At 41.4% G+C, this 24,713-nt stretch overlaps 1 protein-coding gene across 1 annotated transcript; it reads left to right on the forward strand.

Annotated features, from left to right (window-relative positions):
• The first annotated feature begins 1,029 nt into the window (after window positions 1-1,029).
• arhgef2 (rho/rac guanine nucleotide exchange factor (GEF) 2) lies at window positions 1,030-24,661 on the forward strand. Its single transcript, XM_057339412.1, has 21 exons — window positions 1,030-1,307; window positions 12,667-12,829; window positions 15,675-15,742; window positions 16,440-16,503; window positions 16,779-16,911; window positions 17,266-17,375; window positions 18,331-18,474; window positions 19,296-19,546; window positions 19,652-19,777; window positions 19,897-20,014; window positions 20,144-20,392; window positions 20,478-20,554; window positions 20,649-20,821; window positions 20,948-21,015; window positions 21,095-21,283; window positions 21,369-21,473; window positions 21,923-21,975; window positions 22,051-22,092; window positions 22,753-22,803; window positions 22,915-23,281; window positions 23,511-24,661. The coding sequence occupies exons 1-21, from the start codon at window positions 1,242-1,244 to the stop codon at window positions 23,561-23,563; spliced, it is 2,670 nt and encodes an 889-aa protein (XP_057195395.1). The 5' UTR covers window positions 1,030-1,241; the 3' UTR covers window positions 23,564-24,661.
• The last annotated feature ends 52 nt before the right edge of the window (window positions 24,662-24,713 follow it).

The following is a 24,713-nucleotide window of genomic DNA, read 5'->3' on the forward strand; positions in this document are numbered from 1 at the left end:
ATGACATTTCTGGAACTGCACATGCAAAAAAAAACACACAATTTGTAAGAACATTATCTAAAAGAGTAGTTAAACTGATAGTTCTCCCAAAGATGAAAGTTCTTTCATCCTGTATTCACCCTCATGTCCTTCCAAAACTTTATGACTTCCTTTCTTCTGTATGCAAAAGAAGATATTTAAAGAACATTCATCCCTACTGACTTCCACTGTAATGGACCCAAAGCCACAGAGACATTTCTCAAAATATCTTCTTTTGTGTTCCACAGAAGAAAGACAGATTTTGTGTATACAGATAGCTGCTGCGGCCAAATGTGGAGAGAAAAATATCACATGATTGAAAAGGTTATTTTCCTTGTGACATTTTCAAGTGTATCAACTCAGACACAGTTTTAAAGAGAATCACGTTTGAATGTCCACATACTGTATGTGAAAAAACCCAATAAAAACCATCACAGAAATTCGAATGGTTTCGATTACAACTATGAACCATTAGCTTTTTCCATTTATACCATTACACAATTCTTTTTTGCACTGGTATTTTGGACATCATTCCAGTAGGACTTAATATCCAATCAATAGAATCCATTACATACCAGTAAACACCAAACCAATACCATTTCCATTGTAAGCATTACATCCATTACATTTTCTATTGTGTTTTGGGCAGGGCTCTATTGTTTTTTCAGCAGGGAGTATAATGCCTGCGTTATTAATATCATTGGAAATGGGCTCTTTTTGAATTGCATTTCAAGACTCCAGCAATAATCACAAATACAGATTTCATATTCAGAATCATGTATGTAATGAAAGGAGCAATGCCCTTCGCGCGAGTGTTTTGTTGAGGATTTCCCTTCAGCGCACACACGCACGCGCACAGACACACACCATGTGGCGCGTCCTGCTGTATCGTCTGTACTGTAGCAGCAGCTGCGATGGGCTGAGTCCCTCAGTGTTTGCCAACGCTGATAGGTCGAGCGGCTGTCAGTCAGAGAAATACTCGGCTACTATTGGCTAGAAGTCTGACCGGGGTCACTATCACACTGATGAGGGCTGCAGAGTTTCCTGTAAAAAAAATCCGTTTTATGAAACCACTGTTCACTCGAGATTGAATGAAGCCTTAATATACGTGTGTTTTTATGGTTTTGTTGCCATCACTGGACGCTTTTCTCTGGATACGCTCGATATAAGTGGATGTTCAACTGCCCGGCTCCTGTTGGCGGAGTTGATTTCATTTTCTCGGCATGTCCCGTTCCTCGGACCCGTTACCGAAAACACGGCAGGATAAAATGAAAGACACGAATCTAAAGGTGAGTTTATAACGGAGTTATAACGTTGTTGAACGCGTTATCTTTAACTTAATCGTTATTTTCCGTTTCGTTTTATTTTCGAAGCATACACGCTGGTAGTAATGCAGCATGTAGCAAACACGTTTAAAGAAGACAATGATCGACACAATATTGATGAATGACTCTTGACGCGAGTGTTGTGAAGGTTTACTTTGATTTTTTTCTTGCGGTCTGATAAGTTCGATCTCGCCCGGCGTCTTTGTTATGTGGTCACATGAACAATTTAAAAATGAAATACAAAATAGAAATTAAATTAATGAAACACTCATGTGTATTTGCGTGCGAGTTTCCTTTATTGTTTCAACGTGTGTTTTGTGAATCGCAGACGTGTGTGTGCTTCTCGATAGATACGTGTGTGCTGTAGTCTATTGTGCGGTTGTGTGAACACGTTGCAGAGCGCTGAGGGAATCAGTGGGGGAGGGAAATACAAAGACTGCAGCGCGTGAACACTGCTGCATTACCTCACACATTCACCTCAACTTACATTTAACCTGCTCGTCTTTATTTGTGTGCTTTTCTTTTCAACGTTTCGGTCCTACTTTCTGCACGTCTTTCTTTCCATCTGTTCTTTTTCTCTGGATGTCATGAATGTTTATGCGAAACCCCCATTTTATTCACATCCGTGTCGAGTCAAGTGTGTATAATTCTTTGTTTTGTAGTAGTTTTGATAGTGAACCAGTGTCTGTTGATCTCTATACAGTCTGTGCATTATTTGCATAGACAAGCTTTGCATTTTAGTGTACACTGTAAAAATGGCTTCTTGGGCTTTTATGTGGTTAATTCGTTTGTTTTTACACGAATAAGTCCATTATAGATATGTCCACATTAAAAGCGTTTTTAGGTTACCCGACCAAACGCTCTTACAGTGTACATAGTGCTTTTGACCTTGTATGTGGTGCGTGCTGTCCTTTTAAATTTGCATCCATTTACATGGACAGAGATAACAGGTACATCACCAGATCCATCCATTGTACCATCAGAAAGACAAAGAAGTGACAATGGGATGTTGGAGAGAATGAAGCACAAGCACCAATGGGGTCTTGGTTGAGCACAGAAATGAGGAGGGCCGTGCGGAAGATGATGTGGAATGGTGTTAGCATTTCCTCCGGCAGAAGCAGAAGCGACGAAAGGCAGAGCTCAGGGAGTTGCGCCTCTTGCTGGTGTGTGAATGGGATAGATTTACTCGTGCATTGTGCACTATGTAGGCTTCCAGGCGACAACCTCTGTGTCAATGCTGTGTTGGTTTATCCTTTACCTGGTCTCTACATTTTGGTTTGGGCCAAGCAGGTAGTGACTGATTTTCCATGCGATGACAGTATTTCACCTCACACACACATAGCAGGATTAAACTGTGGAGAGACTTGCTGATGTACATGTCTTTATGTTGTTCCCTCAATCTCCTGAAAAAGACAGTGCTAATCCATCACTCGGAGACGTGCCATTGGAGGAAGAATGGCCGGTGGATGCTTTCACCATTATTTCTTGGACCATGATTACTGATCAATCTTTAACTGGACAGGCTAGAAAAGAAAAGAGCTATGAAACATACTGTATGTAGTGTTAAAACAACTTGTGCAAAGAAGGATTAGGTATGTGGACAAGGAGACTTATGTACAGCATCATGTTTGATAAACCCTCTGCAAATCTGGAACCTCAGGTATCTTAAGACATTCTTTAGGCAGACTGGTTGACAGCCCTTCTGCGTCCTGTAGTTGGGCGATTCCTACAACATCTTGGTTTCTAGGATGCCAAACATGATTTAAAAAATAATACTTGCATTAACAGATTTTTGCTCTGACAAAGCATGTATGTCAAAATTTATAGTCCCGGTTTCATGGACAAGGCTTAGCCTAAACCAGGACTATGCCTTAGTTAATTTAGGCTATTTAAGTCGCTTTTATTAAAATACCATACAAGAAACCATTACTGATGTGCATCTTGAGACAAAACAATGGCACTGACATATTTTAAGATATGTCCGGGCAAGTTATTTTCAGTTAAGATAGCTCAAAATTAATTGTAGTCTGGGACTAGTTTTAAGCCTTGTCTGTGAAACTGGGGCATAACTTTATAACTAAAAGAATACCTTGAAAATCTCATTAGCGTAACAGTCTAAAAATGTCAATATCATAACATGTTTTGCTAAAAAAACGAGAAGGCATGATGCCTAAACAAGTTTTTATTCACACCCAATGAGACATTAATGAAGTTTAGTTTTATAGAACACTTTAAATTGAACAGTTTTTTTTATTTTACATTTACATTTAGTCATTTAGCAGATTTTTATCCAAAGCAACTTACAAATGAGCTAAACAATGGAAGCAATTGGAACAACATAAGGACAACAAAAAGCATAAGCGCAGTAAAACTGATATCATATAGCCTACCACAGTATACAAAGCTAAGTTATTTTTAATTCTTTAAGGATAGAAAGAGTAGAAAAGAATCAGAACTGAACTGATCAGTCAGGTGTTGACGGAAGAGATGTGTTTTCAGACGGTTCTTAAAGATGGATACAGAATCTGCTGATCTTGTAGCAGTGGGCAGATCATTCCATAAATGTTTAACCGATCCCGAGAAGGTACGTGAGAGAGATCTTTTACCTTTCTGGGATGGCACCACAAGACGTGGTTCGTTTGCAGAGCGTAGGGATCTGGCGGGTTCATAAGTCTGCATTAGCGAGTGAAGGTAAGGGGCTGCTGAACCAGTGGTGGTCTTGTAGGCCAGGAGCAGAGTCTTGAATTTGATGTGAGCGACTATAGGGAGCCAATGTAACTTATTGAAGAGAGGAGTGACGTGCGCTCTCTTCGGTTCATTGAAGACCACTCTTGCCGCTGCATTCTGGATCATCTGTAGAGGTTTGGTTGTGCAAGCTGGAAGTCCAGCTAGTAGCGCATTGCAATAGTCCAGTCTGGACAGAACAAGAGCCTGGACTACTTGTGTAGCATGCTCGGTCAGGAAAGGTCTAATATTCCTAATTTTGTGGGATGTGGCAAACTACCCGTATCAGTAATGATAACGTATAACAAGAGAATATTACACTTTAACTAAAGAAATATAAAGAATTGAAATGGAGACCTTTTCCCCCTATTGAACAGATCATCATAAGGCCTCATATTTCCCTTTCCCAAACATTACCCTACACCTGAGATCTACCTGATAACACTCTCACTCCCAGAACCTGCTGACCTTGACTACCAAAAGAGTTATTGTTCACTGGTTTATTCTCGCAGGGCTCTACTGAAAGCAGGACACCCGTTTTTCCCACAGGATGACGTCTATGTTCCCTTACAGCACTGAGGAAACAACTGTTTCTCTGAGCGCATGCTGAAGCAAAAGTGTCCTGTGTCATGTCAGAGCTTCGTTTGTCTGGTCAGATCCATTTTGCTACTACTCTCTGAACTGTCACATACTGATTTTTAATACAACTGAAAGTCCAGTATGGCCAAAAACATTCGCTAACTTGGCAACTCTGGTGTATATGGGACACAGGAGTAGGAATGGAGGGGGTCTGACTGACTGTGAGTGACAGTGCTTTGACAAAACACCGGGACAAACTCACCTGTGGTGTCATTAGGATTATTTCACTGCTCCTAAATCGCAGATAATATTATTACACTGTAAAAAGTAATACCTTAGATCTACTCAATAAAATTATGTCAACAGATTACAAGCAATTTTTTTAAAATTAAATACAGCTTATTAGAAATGAGTAAATTTCAATCAATTTTATTGCTTAAAAGTCAAAACTTTTGGAAGAAAAAGTCAGAAACACAGACATTAAATGAAAGAAGCAAAACACACATATAACTCCGTGAATAAGAATAATAACAAATGAATTCCTTCCCTTCTAACACTGTGGCCTAACCAGATGATACAAGAAGCCACGACACTTAAAAAAGCGATTTCGCCGAAGCGGCTAGTAATTGGGCTTTAAACAGCACGGAAAACATATACCAGCTAACAAAAGTTTGTTATAAGAACTTTCCTTAGAGGTTTTTCATGCTTTTGAAAACGTTTTAAAAACATTCAGTGTCCAGTTTTTTAATGTTTTAAGAACGTCCCCAGCTAACAAAAGTCATCATCATGGTGATCAGTGTTTTCTTGAGTTGGGCTCTTGACCCTTGACTTTTATAGCCTGTGTTTTTAGCATGCTGTATGTGTGTGCTTTTAAAGTTCATTCCTTATGGCAATGCAGTGAGAAACTAATCGAGTGCTGATTGGGGATCATTAAAGATATTTCATCTTATGTTGTCTAGTGGTGGTTGCTACAGTTTGCCACACAAAGAATATTCTGAACTTATCCCTGTCCATCCATCTTTGTTTTTACAGACTGTATTGTATGTGTTTTGTGTTTCGTGAGGGCATGGGACAGTGCATACTGGACCCATTAGTACTGAGAGGACAGAGACAGAATTGTACTCTGAGCCTCAGGCACAGAACTGAGACAGGAGGACCAGGTCACATGTTATTAGAGCAGTCCAGCGTGTCATAACACTAACCCAGTTATTCATTTAACAGGGCCTTTTACTGCACATTTTCATTCTGTTTATTGGCATGGTACACTTTCAAAGCACAGAAGTGTTAAATAAACCTAAATTTAAACCATTACATTTTCATATTGTATTTTGTTTCCACTTGTATGCCGTGAGGCCACAGTCTGTCTTCATATCTGTGTGCCTGCCCGTCTCTCCAGTGAGATTATGACCACAGACTCTGTGCTCATGGTCAGAATGCTCGCAGCACTGTTTTTATGCAGTTTGGACAGTTGTTCTGTAACGCGTTTGTCCAACTATATTTACAAAACTCATAGATCATTTTAAAACAGGTCAACACCACCTCGTTGAGGTGATCTCAAGCTGATTTTTTTTCCGGGTCCGAGTCCGATTGCCGTCTTCATATATGTCTAAACCAGAGGTTTGCAAAAGACTGGTTCTTTGCACCAGTGTTTCTCAATACCAGTCCTCGCGCCCCCTCTCCCAGAATATTTTAGATGTCTCCCTATATAAAACATATCGGGAGAGGGGGCACGAGGACTATAATTGAGAAACACTAGGCTGGCGATAGAACGATCTGACTATAGAGAATATCGCCCAACATTAGCAGGTTGTTCACAGTCTTGTTTGCTAGAGTACGAGTTAGGGGTCGACTGATATGCGTTTTTCAGGGCCGATGTTGATATCGATTATTACAGATCAAGTAGACCGATAGCTGATATCTTGAACCGATATATACAGTATATATATATATGTCTGGTGTAAAAATGAAAAATATGTTTCAAATTAAGAATAACAAGAGCTCTGACAAAATCTTTGCCCAAAAACCATGGTTACTATACGTTTACTATAGTAACACCATGGTAAACAGTAAGGACAGAAAGAAACAATACTTATCAGAAAGAATGTGCTCCACCTGATGCAGTCGCACTTTAAAATGAAACCGTTTATCCTCGGAGTGGTGATTTTTGGGACTGTCTGAAGATCCGCTGTACTGTACATGCGCATCGTGATATCGTCCAAACGCGCAGTAAAATCAACATATTTGACGAAGAATCTTGCTGTTCCTGTCTTTACTTTCATCATACATAGCACATAATCAGAGAATATAAATATTAATTGGATCATTTAAAAGTTGACACTTCAAGCTTTCTTTAGACATATGCTCTACGTTTCTATGATGAGTATTCGCAGAGACGGGCATTATAACGTGTGTGTCTGAACATTTATTCGTAATAAATTGCGAAAATAACTCAATCTGACACATGTTGCGAGCTGTTTGAGTGGCGGCTGTGTCCCGTGTACGCGTGCATCTCCTGAATGCACTGACTGAAGATCGTCTTTTGAGAGCACGCGAGTACATGATGCTTTAAAATGGTTTGTATTTGTGATTGGCATGACTTAAAATAATGTGCAAATGCCTATTCCGTCAACTGATGCGCGATCACTGAAGCAGCTCGAGCTAGCAAACGCTTTCAGTGCGAGAGTGCAATCCTTTCAGTGTCTTCAGCCCTCCTCGTTGATTGGCCGGATTATTTATATAAATAATATATATTTCTCAACCACCGCACCACCGCGGTCGATTTGTCTATTACCACCGTGGTGGTAAAAAACTGCCACCGTCACAGCCCTAATTTTAATATGGTGATGTGAGCCCAGCATAAAACGCGATCCGGGCATCCAGTGTGTAAACTTAAAATATTTCAACTAGCTTGCGATCTGAGTGAACAAAGATTTAGGAACACATACAAATGATTTTTTATATTTTCTGTACATTAAAAAATCATTACAGAAGAAGTGAAGAAGCGTTAAATAAGACGTGACAACTCTAAAGTCTTCTGTAACTTAACCTTGTGGTGACGCAGTTTTATTCTCATGAAAAATAGGAATTTTCAAATAGCATTTTTAATATTCAAATAGTTATTGCGGATCGAATATTTGAATATTCGTGCACATCCCTACTTTAAAACTGCGCACCTCGCGCTGCACGAAGAGACACGTCTGACTTTAAAACTGGGCAGCTCATGCTGCAGGGAGAGACGCATCTAAAACGGTCATTTTAAAAGGGAACGTGCTTGATTTATAACTGCACAGCTCGCAAGTGACGTCACAGACCAACTAATCGAGAATGAACTTCGTTGACAATGATTGAATGCAGAAACAGACGTTTTTGGATACAAACGTTTTGATTTTAAGCCTTTTGATTTGTCACGTCATTCAATGTGTTTCACACCTGAGATGCTCAGAGACAGCTGTAATCACTGTGTTGAACCATTATGTAATTGTTGCGTAAAATAATCACAATTAATATTTTGATCAAATTTCATTTTTCTTTTCAAGTGTTGCTGTGTTGTGTTTAAGTATGGTCAGTTTGTGTTTGTTTTCCTCTTTTTTTTTGCACTTTGTCACAATTTAGTCGAGTGAACAGATAAACAATGTAAACGTTATGTATAGTTCATTCTTGTAGCTTATTTGGTCCTCAATGTTATAATATTTCCGAAACCTTAAAGTTTATTATGAGGGAAGTATGATTGAGGGATGTTGTCCTCTATATTACATGGAGTTTGAACATGGGTGAAAACTGTTTGAGGGTCTTGAGAGACCGATAACATCTACCGGAGGGCAACAGAGTGTCCAGGTGAGAGCAGACTTTATTACATCTGGCCGTGTAAATGGTCTCAAGTGAGGGCAGTTTAAGCACTCAGAAGGTGCTAGACTCTTATTTATTGACTTCAGCTTATCTAGTATCCAATCTCACAAATTTACAGAGATAATGTTCCCACCCTTCACATGCTGAGTTGTTGCTCCTCCGCTCTGGTTGTTGGGTTGTGGCTCAACTAGACCATGTAGAAATACCTTCATCACTTCCTTCAAAGTCATTCTTAGTTGTAATACCAACACGACCCCTTCACAATGACACTGTGTAACTGGAGACTTGTGGGATTGTAATGAGACATTGCATGACTATTGAATTACATCACGTTGAGATGCTGAAAAGAAACAACCGCACAGAAATTCAGCACAATGATGTCGAGTCTAAACCAGAGGCCCTGCTCCGTCAGAGTTGAGGTCAAACACACCTGAATCAACGTCTTCAGGATCACTTGAATGACAGACAGGTGTGTTGGAGCAGGATGAAGTTAAACTCTGCCAGTGCATCCTGAACGTGTCTTTACCGCTGGTGTGTGCGCAGCTGTGTCAACACACATACAATCAAAGTCTTTCTTCAGCTGTAACAGAGACGGCTTCGGCCAAATCAGGTGACAATGTGAAAGTGAGGGAAAGCTCAATTTATTTAGTTAGATTTGACACTGGTGGATGGAATCATTTTGAAGAATGCATAAAATGTATTATTAAAATATAAAATTATTGCAGAGCTTGTGTCTTAGGCCCTGTCCACACGAACACAGGTATTTTCAAAACTGCAGCTTTTTCTATGTGGTTTGGCCGTTCGTCCACACGCAAACGCAGTACCCGGTCACTGAAACCAAACTTTTTTGAAAACTTAGATGGTGAAACCGGAGATTTGGGTATGACGTTGGAATGTGTGCCACTATCTTCTTTGTTTGACGTCAGATTCCAGGCTTCTGATTGGCCAACATGGCTTTATGGTTAGGGTTATATCTAGGGTTGGGCCGATAGACAATGACATCGTCCATCGCCGATGGCTGACAGCCATCACAATGTTGGGCCGGCATCGCGATTCCCCCACATGACACAATTTTCGTCATCAGGGGGTCCGCGGTCGTCCGCACATCCCGTCCGCGTACAGCACATTCCCAAGACAAATGTTGACAGCCGAGTCCACAGTATGACATTCTGCGCATGTGTCCAGCTCGTCTATTCATGCGTATCCGCAGTTGAGTATGATTTGGAAGCTGCGCGACACGTGTGTGCGCGAGACGGAGACGGACATAGAAAGTGAAAGCAAACAGTGAATTGTAGTAATGCGCTCGCGTTGTGTGTGTGTAAACTTGTCAATGACGACCTGAAGTGTGCGCGTCCGCAATGGCCGCGGGAAACATCAGTGCCGCGTGACCCGCGCAGTTGACTTATCACACACACACACAGCCTACACTGGTGGGCTCACGATCTACTCGTCTTTCCACATGAAATAACAACCGGAAGAAATTCCAAATTTGCAGGTCGTACATGTGCGAGTACTTGTGAAAAAAAATCATGCTGTCTTGAAAACTGGTCACAAAATGTGTTTTGGTTGCAGTCTGGAGCACTGATATAATTGTTTTTAATGTTTTGGCAGATGGCCATCTAGCAAACTGAATTATCAGCTATCATGCTTCAAAACCTACCTAACCAGCTTATGCTGTTTTTTTTCAACAGGGAATACTCTGAATCAGTACCATAAAACACAACAGGAAGTCATAAAAAAATGCTTGGAACACAAAGACCTTACCATTTCGTTATTTATTTTTACATTTCATAAATGAATTCTCAGTAGGCCAATGTGTTCCTACCGTGTTTGTTAGGCATGTCTTCCATGCGTCTATGGTACAGTCTTGTCTGTATAGTGTGTCATGTCGGCTCTCTTGGTCTGTGTAGGTTTGAAATCATTTTGTACAGATTGTCCAGCCAGTAAGTTATAAATGCACCTATGCTGGGTTCTTTCAGCCCAAAAGATTGGGTTGTTTCTAGCCCATGGTTGTGTCAAATATGAACATTCTCTGGATTCATTTAAGCCAACAGTTGGCTTTGTTTTGTTAAATTAAAAGGTTCCTTCATGTCTGTAATTTTACCTGGTGTTGGTAAGTGTTGTGGGCTTTATATCAGATTCAAATCAATAGTAGCTGATGACAGGATTAAAAAACCACCAGCATCTGTCTCAAATTGTGTAATCATCCGTGCCTTACAGAAACACACCAAAACTCTGAGTGAAAGCATGTGATACCCAGCCGGCTGTAGTGTGCAGGGGTTGAACACGCACCTTGTTTAATGTAGTACAGTACACTCATGATGTGCGCTGTGAGGATATTTGCTCAGCGTTCTAGCTAATCCCTCACTTTGAGGAGAGTTTGATGGTGAATTGGAACAATGTTGTGACCCGTGCTATATCTGTAGTGAGAAGACTGTAGAATGTCTTGCACTCTGTAGCTTCTGCGGTCTTATTGTGCAATGCACCCTTTTCCCTTTTTAACCTCAGACGACCTTATTTGACCTCTCCAGAGGAAGTTGTGTTTGTGTGCTTCCTGTACCGGAGATGAATGTTTGAAACTGACGTGCATTGTTCCACATAACAATCAAACCCAGCGTTTTGTGACATTATCAGAACTTTAATTTTCTGTTAACTATCGACATGCTTGTAACGGGGTTGTCAGTTTTCACACATTTGTTGTGAGACATGCTTTAGGCTGTATCTCACGCTCTCACTCTGCCCAAATAAATCTCACGCCAAGAGCAAAGTGAGGAAAATAAACCATTAAAAACATAGATGAATATGGTGCTTTTTTCATTTGATTAATTTACCCATAGAAGCATAATAAAGCAAACTGCTAATACCTCATGCTATTATTCAGAGAACTTTATAAATGACACCAGCGCTAAACACAGTTTGACAGTAAAAGTGCTGCCCGACCATTTCAGACGCGAGTAAAATACAGAAACTATGATATTAACATCAGGGCTGGGTATCGATTCAGATGATCCTAATCGATTCGATTCAAACAGTAGATTTTAGGGCTGTAGCTATCGATTATTTTAGCAATCTAGTGTTCTACCCACTATTCCATCGATTAATGGAGCATTCGGATAACAAGTACTTTTTCTTACTAAATGTACAAGAGAATATTTAGGTCTCTTAAAGTGAACAATTTGTTTCCTTTTTAGAAAAATGTACATTTTTATTGGCGAAATTGCAAACAATAATATCTTGAAAACTAAACCCATGTGCATTTAGTTTTAGTGTTTGTCGCAGTCTCGCGGTTGTCAGAGCAGAAATGAAAACCTCTGCCGGTATATTTTTCTGTAATTTATTCTGCAGTGTCTTCTGTGTTTACATAACATGTCCAGAGTTTAGCGGGCTGTGCGTCAGTAATAATGGTGTGTGGGAAACGCAGTGCTCCGTGTGGACTGTAGTTAAATGGATTAAACCAAGCTTTGAGGCAACAAAATGTGCCTCTATGATTTTTTCTATTCAAATTACTCGAGGAATCGATTGAATACAAATCCTACAGATATTTAAAACCTGTTTATTAACTTTCTATGTTCGACAACACACTTGCATCCGCCATGTTAGTTAAGAAATGAATGAACCATAGCCAACCTGTAGTCTCGCGAACTTTGGCCGCTTTCTTTGGTCAAAGCCTGCCCAAGAGGCCATATGACTGACAGGTAAAGCAACTAATCAGGTTTCGTTTTGAGTTTAGAGGCGTGGAAATGTCCCCACAGTAACCGACCGGTGAACATTCACGAACGTGTCAAAAATTGTAAACACAACCGCTTACTTCTTCCATCAGACGACTTTGTGTTGTTTCCAGGCGGACCGTTAAAGAACGCAATATGCACGTCTCCCGGAAATCCTGTAAATTTTAACCAATCGGATGACGACTTCGAACTTGCTGAAGTGTTTCCAAGAAAGTTTGCCTCATGCATCAGACGTTCAGACAACGGTCCGTGAGCGTCATGTCTGAGGCTACCACTAGGCACCCTGTTTTAACATCCTCGTTGTAAAATGGTGGCTGAGATTTCAGCGGACGTACGTCATCACCCCGTATGCATTTACCCATGAGAACATGAACATGAAACCCGCTGGTGAATCTAAAGAAGTACGAAACTGAAAGCAATTGTTTTTATTCCTTGTGTATGTGCAGAACAAGGAGAAGGAGCGGATGAAGGCGCGAGAGAAAGAGACGAAAGAGCGTGAGGCGCGTTACAGTAACGGTCATCTCTTCACCTCCCTCAGCGTTTCTGCGACCACACTCTGCTCCGCCTGCAACAAGAGCATCACTGCCAAAGAAGCCCTCAGCTGCCCCAGTGAGTCCTGCACAACACTACACAACAATCCTCTTCAAGATCACACTCTTATTTTCAATTTGACTAGCAGGTCATCAGAGACGCTAAGAGATGAGGCGGGTCAGACTCAGCATGTTCGTTTTGTATGTGGAGCACATTCAGAGGCTTCATACAGCAGGCTTGTTTTGCCTTTTTCTGTGGTTTAGTGATGGCTTGTCAAAAATCTGGTGGTGAAGGGTAAGACAAATGGCGACCCACATGAGTTTTTGAAAAGAGCTACACGTGGCTTGCAGACCATAAGTTCCCGACCACTGTCCTAGGACATAAAATGAGTCATGAAGAAGTGTTTTCTGTAACATTCCCACTGTGTTACAGCAGCTGAATGAGCCGTGACCTCGAGAGTGTGAGATCCTGAAGATCCCGAGGGCTAGACAAAGACTATCTCTCCCTGAATACTGCAGCAGTGACGTATTGATCCAGATGCCGGTGTGAATAATTGGAGGGGTTTGAATATATTATCACTGGTGATCAGAGAGAAAGATACTCACACTTAATGTGTAAGGCACTAGCAAAGGGTTGAATAAAGCACTCGTTGCGCCAAAAATTGCATACTATGACAGTACGTACTGATTGAAATGAAGTATCGAGGGTTAAAACAGTACGTTCTATATAGTATGTGTGGGGGTGGTATGAATAGCCCTGCGTTCCATTTTGAAGGGCTCATCCCTATGCCCTAAGCCCTTTGAATGGTTTACCCTCCGGAGTGAGAGCTTTGGAGGGTTAAAGGGTGTAGGGGACCAAACAACTATTTCTTGAAGTGCCCTTCTGCGTCATCATCCCGCGCCCATAAGGAGGCGGCGTCACCACGCAAAGAATCTGCGCAAAGAATCATGGGAGCCCAAAGTGACCATCAGTTGTACCCTTGGAAATCCTTCATTCTGAAGGGCCCTTTGAAGTGGCCAGTTATGAGCACTTCGGTTTGGAACGACCCTTCAGTATGGCGGCCATGATTGTTGTCACTCCGAAGGGCCCTTCGGAGGGCGATATATCCCAGTTGGAACGCAGGGCAAATTTCGGATGTACTGCATCCGCCATGTTTTATGGTCATGTGACCCGTATGCTGTTTGACCTATGACGTATTTACAACAACCTGTACCTAGGCGTTGGTACAAACATGATTAATTCACGAGAAATCCATTCATCTGAACTTACATTTAAAAAACGGACATCGCTTTGAAGTTTTCTACTATTTTTATTTGATTCAATTTTGAAATTTGACCGTTGCATCATGGGATAGAGAAGTGTCCATCTGATGCACACTCACAAATCTCAACGGAAGCACTAGACCATGCAGGTATTTCTCGCCCACTGTTTTGTGCATACTGAGGTTTCGGAATTCGGTCGCACAGACTGTGAAAGAGTAGAAAATCTTAACTTCTTGATAAATTGGCGCCAATCAGTAAGGGAAACAGGAGTTTCTGGAATAGGATAACTGTAAGTCGTCTTTTTTTATATTAAATGACTTGCGCCACAAAGCACACAGATGAAACACAATAACCAATAAAAGACAGTGGTTGGATGTCATACAGAACCACTTTGGAGAAAACATTTCAGAACAACACTGCAGATGCTGTACAATGAGACCGGACCCTTGGTTAGTCCACGACGTTTCATCAAGGAAATGATTCCATAAATGTGTTTCTGTTGTCGTTTTTGTGCATTTCTTATCGGATTAAAACCTGGGCAAATCAGTTGAGCACTTTTTTATTGCACATTTTTAGAATTTATGTGCATTTTGTTATGTGCCATTTCCATGCGATATCCCAAGTATAAAGACAGGTGGATGGAAACGTAGATAATGAGATGATTTTTTAATTCATGTGGTTCCCCTGTTCTGCTTATTTCGATATTTCACAACTTCTGTTTCTGCTTCTGTTCTGCAAAAGTGAAGTGTTTAATCTCATGTGAGCGCTGATAATACATGGGTTTATTGTGCACAGCTTCTGCTGAAGTCTATTGAAACTGTGTGTGTGTGTGTGTGTGTTCATGTTTGTATATCCCGGTGGGGACCTAAACCTGAATGCACACCAACACATGGGGACTCGTGTCACCGTGGGGTCCAAAATTGAGGTCCTCATGTGCATAAAAGCTTATAAATTGTACAGAACAATATTTTTTACAAATCTAAAAATGCAAAAAGTGTTCTATGATCTTTAGGTTTAGGGATAGGGTTAGGGATAGGGGATAGAATATACAGTTTGTACAGTATAAAAACATTACGCCTATGGACTGTCCCCACGGGGATAGTCAACCAAAGCCTGTGTGTGTGCGTGTGTGTGTGTGCGTGTGCGCGTGTGCGTGTGTGCGTGTGTGTGCGTGTGTGTGTGTGCGTGTGCATGTGCGTGTGTGGGAAGGGTATGGCAATATCCAAAACCCTTGTCCTTGTGGGGACATTTTTTGGTCCCCATGAGGAAACAAGCTTATAAATCATACAGAATGAACTTTAGTGAAAATGTAAAAGAGCAGACAGTTGTGTGTGATTGTTAGGGTTAGGGGGAGGGAATATGAGATACAGTTTGTACAGTATAAAAACCATTGTGTCTATGAATGTCCCCATAAAACATGGAAACCCAACATGTGTGAGGTAAAAAGTTTGCCCACCCCTGGTCTAAACCATTAACATAAATGAACAGATGTTCAATAACTTTAATCTCCAGGGAGTGTTTGACAAACCGCTGATATATGAAGTAGACACGAGCAAGTGTTAATGTCTGCTGCAAAGTCACAAGTTTTTTTATCCTTTTTGTTACTATTTAAGATCTATTATTTGAGAGATTATTTTTGTTTGTGTTCTATTGTTTTCCAGCTTGCAATGTGACCATCCATAACCGCTGCCGAGACTCACTGGCCAACTGCGCAAAAATGAAGCAGAAGGTAAGAGGGGCATAAGAAAATATGGTTTTTCAAACATGCAGACTGATAGATGTCAATCAACCAGTAAGTCATCATGGGGCAGATGTGCATTGCATTCATAAACTAATAACTGCTTTCCTGATAGCACACAAACATCTGCCAGACGTCTATTTGATGTCTGCATGTACATCTGCAAGATTTGCTCGTCTGCAATACGTCTGTTGTCAGATGTCATATAGACATCTAGAAGACGCCTGTAAGATGTTTATGATTTAGAATGGATGTAAAACTGCCCTTCCTAAGATGTTCTCCAGATCTTTTTCTGCTAGCTCTGTTGTTGCTTAGCATCTATGCTGTGGTTAGTAACAGTTGTAGATTCAATATAAATGACTAGATAACAACAAATGAGATTTTTTTCTCACTTTTGCTGTCTGGTTTTGCACTGTGGTGTTTGAGATTTGCCAATTTTTGAAGACTTCTATCTTTTTATCACTTCATCAAGATCATATCTGTCAAGCTTCAAAAATCACCAAAACGCTATTAGCGCAGGCCAAACTACTGGTCACTCCTAGAATCTTCTGAATCCATACAATAGCTTTGTGCGAGCGAGTAACAGCTCCCAAATCAAATATGGTCAATTTCACCTTAGAATCTAGGACATGTATGTGAATATTTCAGCAATGACCCTAATGTGCATGACCTTGTATTTGAATTGTAGCAACAGAGGCTGGCGCTGGTCAGGAACACAGCATCTTTACAAAACGTGGCGCTCCGCAGCAAAAGTGAGTGCTTGTCTCAGTGTGGTTTACTGTAGTTTTGTTTGTTTCTGTATTAATACCAGATGGCCCACTTGTGGCCTAATGTTACCTGAAAGTTGCAGGTTTGCCAGCAGGAAACAACTGAGGTGCCCTCGAGCAAGACACCCTAACATGCTTTGGGTGTGTTCACAGTTCACCGCTTGTGATCTGGAGCTTTGATAGTTTTGAGAATGAAGAGAATCTGCTAAAAGGCGAAGTATTAATACAGTCATTCATTCCTGTTGTTTTTCTTTTGCCAGACACGATATTGAAGGAGAGGCCTAGCTCTGCGATCTATCCGTCAGAGACACTGAGACAGTCACTACTCGGTTCCCGTAAAGGACGCTCCACCCTGTCCCTCAACAAGAGCGTTTCCACCAATAACATAGCTGGGTATGACTGTCTTACACGGACCATAGACTTGGCGCTATTGTTTGAGATTTACGTCAGATTTCTACTGACTACGATGTAGATGTGTACGTCCTGGCAACATGACACTGTAGAAATATAACTTCCTTCATGGATGGCCAGTGTACTGGATAGTTTACATCCAACTTAACTCCAACACACTTGTTTAGCATTTGAATGTAATCCTGAATATATCGATTTCTAAAAAATGTGTCACTCTTTTAGATGTACATGTAATGTCAGCACAGCCAGTGTATGTGAAATATAGTACCTTATAACAATGTTGAACTCCATCAAACACTGTGTGATCTTGACACTTGATGTTTGTGTTTGGAACAGAATTCTGAACGATGACTCTCCTCTCGGACTCCGGCGGATTCTCTCTCACTCCACAGACTCCTTGAACTTTAGGAACAGAGCCATGTCAATGGAGTCCCTCCATGATGAAGGTACAAGTGAAGACATTTACAACCAGAACAAAGACATGAGAGAATGTACAACCTCATTTTCAAAAATATTTGGACGCTGGGTTAAATGGAAATGCAGACAGAATGCAATGATCGGCAAATCTTATAAACCGATGTTTTGTTTGCAAAACAACATAAAAACCATGTCAAATTGCAACTTTTAAGGGAAAAAATTTGATTGCATATCGCATATCCCCTCTTTTAAGTCTATGGAAATCCCCGGTCACACTTGACTTTTCGTTCCATTCATGCGAATGCGTCAGACCAGAGACTCAAGCCTGTCCAAAGATATGTCTCTGCATAGCAAAGTTCACGTTTGGTGAACTCTGACCTGTGAATTCTTGTCACGTGAGTGCGTGAGACCAATAGAAGATCAAAACGTCACAGCGTGACCTCTCGGTACAGAAATGTATCAAATGGAGGAATCGCTCCCGCCCTTTTTCGTACCACCGTCTGAAGGAATTTCGCATGCTGAAAGTCAAGTCTGCGCGTGGCACAAGTCTGGAAACTGAGGAGACCAGTTGCTGGAGTTGGAGCGTGCTAAGACATATAGCATTTAGTAGTTAATAATGACTATTCAATAAGTGAGCGATAACTATTTGTTTCTTAAACATCAGAATGCTAACTGATTAGCCTCTTACCTTAGATTCTCTTTTCATACAGTCATGTTACTGATCTGTTGCCAGTGAGCCTAATAACTTGCAAAATGTGTCTTAGGCTGTTTCTTTTTAGTACCATTTTTCCAACTTTTCGTTTACGTGTGACATTTTCTCAGTTCAAACATTTCTTTCTTTGTTCTGTTGGGAATCAAATATATGGCTTTATGAGATTTGAAAGTCACCGCGTTCTATTTTTGGCACTTCGCGTTGGGCCTTAACTATTTTGGAAATGGGGTTGTATGCGGTTTGCTAAAAAAGACGTGCTCTCACTTCCACAGGAGAGATGTATTACACACCAATGCTTGAGGAGTTGAAGAATGATGGGAAAGACTTTGAGGCAGACTCCTGGAGCCTAGCTGTGGACTCGTCTTATCTGCAGTCTCATCGCAAAGATGTCATTAAGAGACAAGACGTTATATATGGTGAGACACGCACCGGACAGTGTGCATGCTGAGACAGAGTGATCCCAGAAGCCAACATGGCCACAGTTCTTTTAGATTTAGTCCGTCTCAGTTTTTTCTCTTTCTTCATGTAACAATAGACAGACTCAATGATGACCGGCTGCTGTCAGACTCCTCCTGCATACAACAATCTCACTGCGTTATTACAAATAATGGCAAAAGAAATGTTTAGAAAAAAGAAACTGATATTTTCTACTGACACACTACAGCAAAAGATAGAAATAAATGGGTTAAAAATAGTAGTGTGCCTATACAGTATCCCAAATGAGACAATATCCACCCAAACTTACTGGCTAAATCTATTTACACTCATCAAGATCAACATCGTCCATCCTAGTTTGTAAACTTAATTAGTAAGATAAACATCTGTTTGTAGTAGGGCTGTCAAAGGATTAATAGCGATTAATCGCATCCAAAATAAAAGTTTGGATAACTGTGCATATTAATTTTGTATTTATAAACTCGTACACATATTTAGGAAATATTGACATAATTACATTTATTTAGATGATCAATACTTTCAATGATATATAAATGTTTATTCATTTTATATTTGATATATATGCATGTACAAAGTTTATATGCACAGTACACAGACATACAGTATATTATGTAAAGACAAACTTTTATTCTGGATGCGATTAATGGTTAGACAGCCCTAGTTTGTATCAAAATATCAGATCTGTAGAATGGGCCTGGACGTTGCTGTCTGACTGGTTTCTGCTTTTGAGAGCACTGCGTTTCGGGCGATTCTGATTGAAAATGGATGGCGTCTCTCTCAGAGCTCATTCAGACAGAGTTTAACCACGTGCGGACGCTGCGGATCATGGAGGGCGTGTTTCGCAGAGGGATGCTGGAGGAGCTGATGCTGGAGATGGGTGTAGTCCATGCCATCTTTCCCTGCTTAGACCAGCTGCTGTCCGTCCACTCGCGCTTCTTGAGCCTGCTGCTGGCGCGGAGGAGCCACAGTCTGGCACCTGGCAGCGCCCGCAACTTCACCATCCAACAGCTGGGAGATATTCTGGTGGAGCAGGTGAGCTTCATGCACCTCCAAAAATGTTGAAAATGTCATTCTGAAATGATTTATGACCATTTCAAAGTATACTGTACATTTGCTTTGATTGTTGTTGTTCATTAGTTTTCAGGTCAGAACGCCGAGGAGATGAGAAAGTGCTATGTGGAATTCTGCAGTCGCCACCTTAAATCTGTCAAGCTCTATAAGGAGCTGTTGGCCCGTGATAAGAAGTTCCAGCACTTCATACGGGTGAGCGTTCAGAACGCTTAATAACATGTGGTGTGAATTCATTTCTGTTCCTGTTTATTACGACGTATTGAGTGCACTCTTTGGCTAACTTGTTGACTTTGTGGTGTTCTTCTCTCAAGCGAGTCAGCAGGGGTTCTTTACTTCGGCGGCATGGAGTTCAGGAGTGCATTTTACTCGTCACTCAGCGTATCACTAAATATCCCGTGCTCATCCAGCGCATACTGGACAACACCAAAGGTCTGGCTTAAAAAAATGTTTCTAATGTCACATTGTACACAGCTGCTATATGAACTCTATCTACATTCTTCATTGGATCCTGTTTTGATATACGAGCGGATCTGAAAACCGATTTCTTTGACTTTTCAGGGAGTGATGAAGAGAGCAAGTCTTTGGTTCACTCTCTGGCCCTGATCCGGGAGCTGTTGTGCTCGGTGGATCAGCAAGTTCAGGAGCTGGAGCGAGCACAACGGCTTCAGGAGATCCAGTCCCGTGTGGACCCGCGGGCTCAGACGGAGGTGAAGGGCGGAGGGGCGTTTCGTGGAGGCGAGCTGCTCCGCCGCAGACTCATTCATGAAGGAACACTGCTGTGGAAGGCTCAGGGGTCCCGACTCAAAGGTTCCAGTCATCGCTGCTGCGTTGTGTTATGATACCTCACGTAGACGGCGTGGATTATCAGTAACCCTTCCTTTTGTTTCCGCAGACGTGCACGTTCTGTTGATGACAGACATCCTCGTGTTCATGCAGGAGAAAGACCAAAAATACATGTTCCCCTGTTTGGTGGGTCATAGTCCTTTTTCAAACCCATTTTACGTGATATTTCATAGGACGTGCGTCACAAACTGACCCAGGGTCCGTATGCCTCTCGTTACAGGACAAACCAGCAGTGCTGTGCCTGCAAAACTTGATTGTTAGAGACATAGCCAATCAGGAGCGAGGAATGTTCCTCATCAGTCACTCCACACCTCCAGAGATGTATGAGCTCCATGCGACCTCCAAAAATGACCGGAAGACCTGGATGAAAATCATTCAGCAGACAGTGAGCAAGTCAGAATCAGTCCCAATTTTTTGCACCATCCTCTCTACACAATCGACACGTTACATTGAAACATCGCTGCCCAGTCGACCCCTCAGACTCTCACTTTGCTCCGTCTGTCTCGTTCTTTCTTCTAGTTGCCCATCGAGGGAGGATTTTCCTCTGATTGAAACTGAGGACAAAGCTTTGCTACGCAGACTTCGAGGTTTGTCATATTTTCCTTCCCAGCAGTCTCTTGGATCTGTTGATGCTCTTGATTTGATTCTTTCCTAATTTCTCTCCAGCTGACATCCAGCAGAAGGACCGTGAGGTGTTGGAGCTGCTACAGGAGCGAGTGACGCTCTTCTCAGATCTAGCAGAGGTCACAGGAGGTCAAAACGTTACCATTCCCTCAAACTCCCGAAATATATTCCGAGCGGACACACCTTACGCTCCTCAAGCTGAACGCTTGCTGAACGACGCCATCAGTGAGGGTGAGAAAGCAGAACCTCAACATGTAAAGAACAGAGCATGGTATGAAAGGCACGATGGTCATTGTTTCTTTCTTGGAACGTTCAGTGGACAGACTGAGTGAAGTGCTGTTGGATTCCAGCAACGACCGTCGACAGTCCTGCAGATTGAACGGTGAACAGAAAGAGGCGCAGCTGATCTCTAAAACAACAGGTACAGTATACATTCCCATGTAAATCGCAAGACTTGGTTGAATAGTATGCAGGTTTATATGTGCACGTGTGCCTCCTTCGTTCAGTTTAGCCCTCTTTGAGTGAAAATCTGTGCTATTTTAGATCATAAAGGTTTGCAAACTATAGGTCCCTTTATGGATCAGCGGGACATCTTAAAGGTCTGTTCATACTGTCCGCAATGCAATGGATATTTGTCATTTTAAAAACATTTATTTAAAATGGAGTGGATAGAAGAATTTAAACCAGCGTCAGTACTGATTAATATTCATACATACAGTAAATACATTACGTTATAGTGTACATGCAAATATGATGAACATCAAAAAATCATCTTATCACGGTGGCTGTAACTGCTCGCAGTCACAAATGTGTTCCTGTGCCTTCTGACAAATCTGATCGAATGCTTTCCTCCTTTTGATCTTCAAATAGATGGAGTGATTTCAGTTAACGGTAAACATGGTAGGAACAGTGCATCAGACAAGGTAAGAAAAAAGACAGCGACATGCTCTCATCTGCTTCTCTGACATCTATTTAAACGCATGATATACATTTTACAGGACAGAAACGGGAACCAGCTACTGGACAAGACATTAAATGAGGTACATCTTTCAAAGTAATCAAATGGATCAATCCATGACACACCTAGCCAATAAGAATAACTGAGTTATTGGTTAAATTCATGTTTTTTTCTTCATTTTAGTGTTCTCTTTTGGCCAATGAATCACACTAAAAATACGAGCGAAGGCGTAGAATCCATTTCTATGTAAACTGTTTAATTGGATGAAGAATGATTTATATCTGATTTGCACAGAAATGACCTCTGCTCAAGGCCTCACTAGCTCAATCTCACTAGCCAATGAGAGTAAAGTGCCCTTAATACCCGCCCACACGTGAGGTTTGTGCCAGAAAGGTGAACGTAAACTTGAGAAGCAGAAACGAAAACAGAAAGTGCAAATGAGAACTCGTAATTCATAAACCATGATTTGCACAGAAATGACGGAACGTAGAAAACGGTTAAGAAAAAAGCAGTTTATTTGAAAACCATGTTACAGTTTATTGTTTTCATTATCAGAGTGTTTTTCTTTGTTCTCATTATATATTTTTGTTTGTTTCTTCATTCATTCTCAAGTTTGCTTTCATTCTTACTGGCACAGCACTAATTCCACAGTATAAAATAATGTTATATTTCAGACGTGACAGTAGCTGTGCATGACATGAGAACAGGGCATATCTGATGCAAGTGTTTGTGTGTATTTTAGGAGGTGCACCAGAGACTTGTAAACCTCAGCACTCAGCTGCATGCTCTACAGGTGAGATTCACAGAGCACATGACCTTCAGCCGCTTTTCTGTTTCTATAAACCACTGCCACTGATGTGTGAGAATCTCTCTCTCTCTCTCTCTCTCTCTGTGTGTGTGTCAGGCTGCAGTGATTAGACAGGACTCGTTCCTGGAGCTGGACATGCTGGAAGATCCATCAGCTCATACTCCGCCGCGGGATGCTCTGCCGGAGGACGGCGGTCCGGTGGGTACGCAGGGTGATCTGGCACAGCTGCAGCGCAAGTACAACCTGCTACAGGAGGAAGTGATGCGACTGCGTGCCGCCCAGGACAAACACAAGAAGAGCGACAGAGCGCAAAATCAAGCGGATAAACAACTTCAAAAGCTGCGTATTAAAGACACAACGGAAGCCAAGGACCCAGTGACATCACAGGATACAGTGGATCCAACAAAAGGGGTACAGGAGAACGGTGACACGGTCATATCCCCCCGGGCTGACAGCCCCAGAGGTGAGTCTCTTCTTTCCTCCATTGCTGTGTCAGTTTGAGGATTAGGGCCCTCGTGTGCCTCGCTGTCCCAGCTCTGTCTGTGCAGATGTGAAGTCCTGTTTACTGCGTAGAGAGGTTTTGCTTTGTTCTCCATCATATTGCTTGCACGTCAGGCTTCACGAAGACACTGTTGACTTGAATAGCTGAATGTGCGGGACTCTCTGCTCAGTACTCTTGTGTGTGTGTTCAGATCTGCAGGATATCCCAGAGGAGAGCGAGTGTGGGAATGAAGCGCACAGTTAACATCCGACCAACCTGAGGACCTCAACCAAAACCCTGCAAATCATGTATCTCTTTTGTAAAATAATGTTTATGCCATTACATTTATATAATATTATTGTAGTTTACAACAATTTAGACATTTTTAGAGGATTGTGATTTACAATGGTGTTTAATTTAAATTGTGTTGCATTTTTACGAGAAACGAAAAGCTGTTTGTAAACTTTTGAAAACATGTCTGGATATCTGCATTGATTACTCATGAAGCGTGGTCTGATCTTGGCAGTTATAGACAAGCACAGCCTGACTAAACGAATAACAAACAAGCAATGATACTTTGCCAATTTTCCTCTTTTAGCAGCAACGGCCCCTGTAGCATCTATTTCAGAGTCCCAGTCCCACTCATATCATGCCACAAACTCTCATTGGGTTACGGTTTCTCCTCGCCGGTGTGCGTCCATGAACCGCACGGTTCTGTCTTGATTTACATGAAGAATCACTACAACTTAATGAAGGACACTATCCAGACATTATTCTGTGCTCATTATGAACTCTAAACTCCAGGTCCAACTCAAAGTGGACCTCTGTTGCTCATTTCCATCTGTAGATTGTCACTGTAGTCATAGTGTACTGTCCAGTCTGCTGTTAGAATGTTGGGGGGTGCGGGAGTTGTGGGGGATATGTCGATATTATGAAATGTAGCATGGAAAATGCCCAGCTTGAAAAGGACTTTGAATGCAGTAGTCAATACTCAAACCTAACACTGGTTATAAATGTAGGTGATGAAGAGCCGAGGGTCTCTTCTGAAATATATATATATTATATATACTGTACATATATTGATGTTGATGTTATTAATGAAGTGAAATGATCAGGAACTCTTTATTGGCCACTTGAAAATGACACTAAAGTTTTGTTTAATGTTGCACTCCTGATATTTTGTGTGGACAATTTTGTTGGAATGTTTCAGTGAGTTCATATCAAAGCTAACGAATAGCTGCATTTTGTTTATATTGCATTTTTAACTTGTTGTACTCTATTGAAATACATGAAGGCAATCATGCTTTTTGTCACTTTATTTTACTCTTCATCTATAAATACATTGACAAGTTGTTAGAATTAAGATGTGATTTTGGGTGACACTATCTTGACTTTGATCGCGGCCTCAAAGCTG

Source organism: Triplophysa rosa, linkage group LG8 (assembly GCF_024868665.1).
Source record: "Triplophysa rosa linkage group LG8, Trosa_1v2, whole genome shotgun sequence".
Taxonomy (NCBI): Eukaryota; Metazoa; Chordata; class Actinopteri; order Cypriniformes; family Nemacheilidae; genus Triplophysa; species Triplophysa rosa.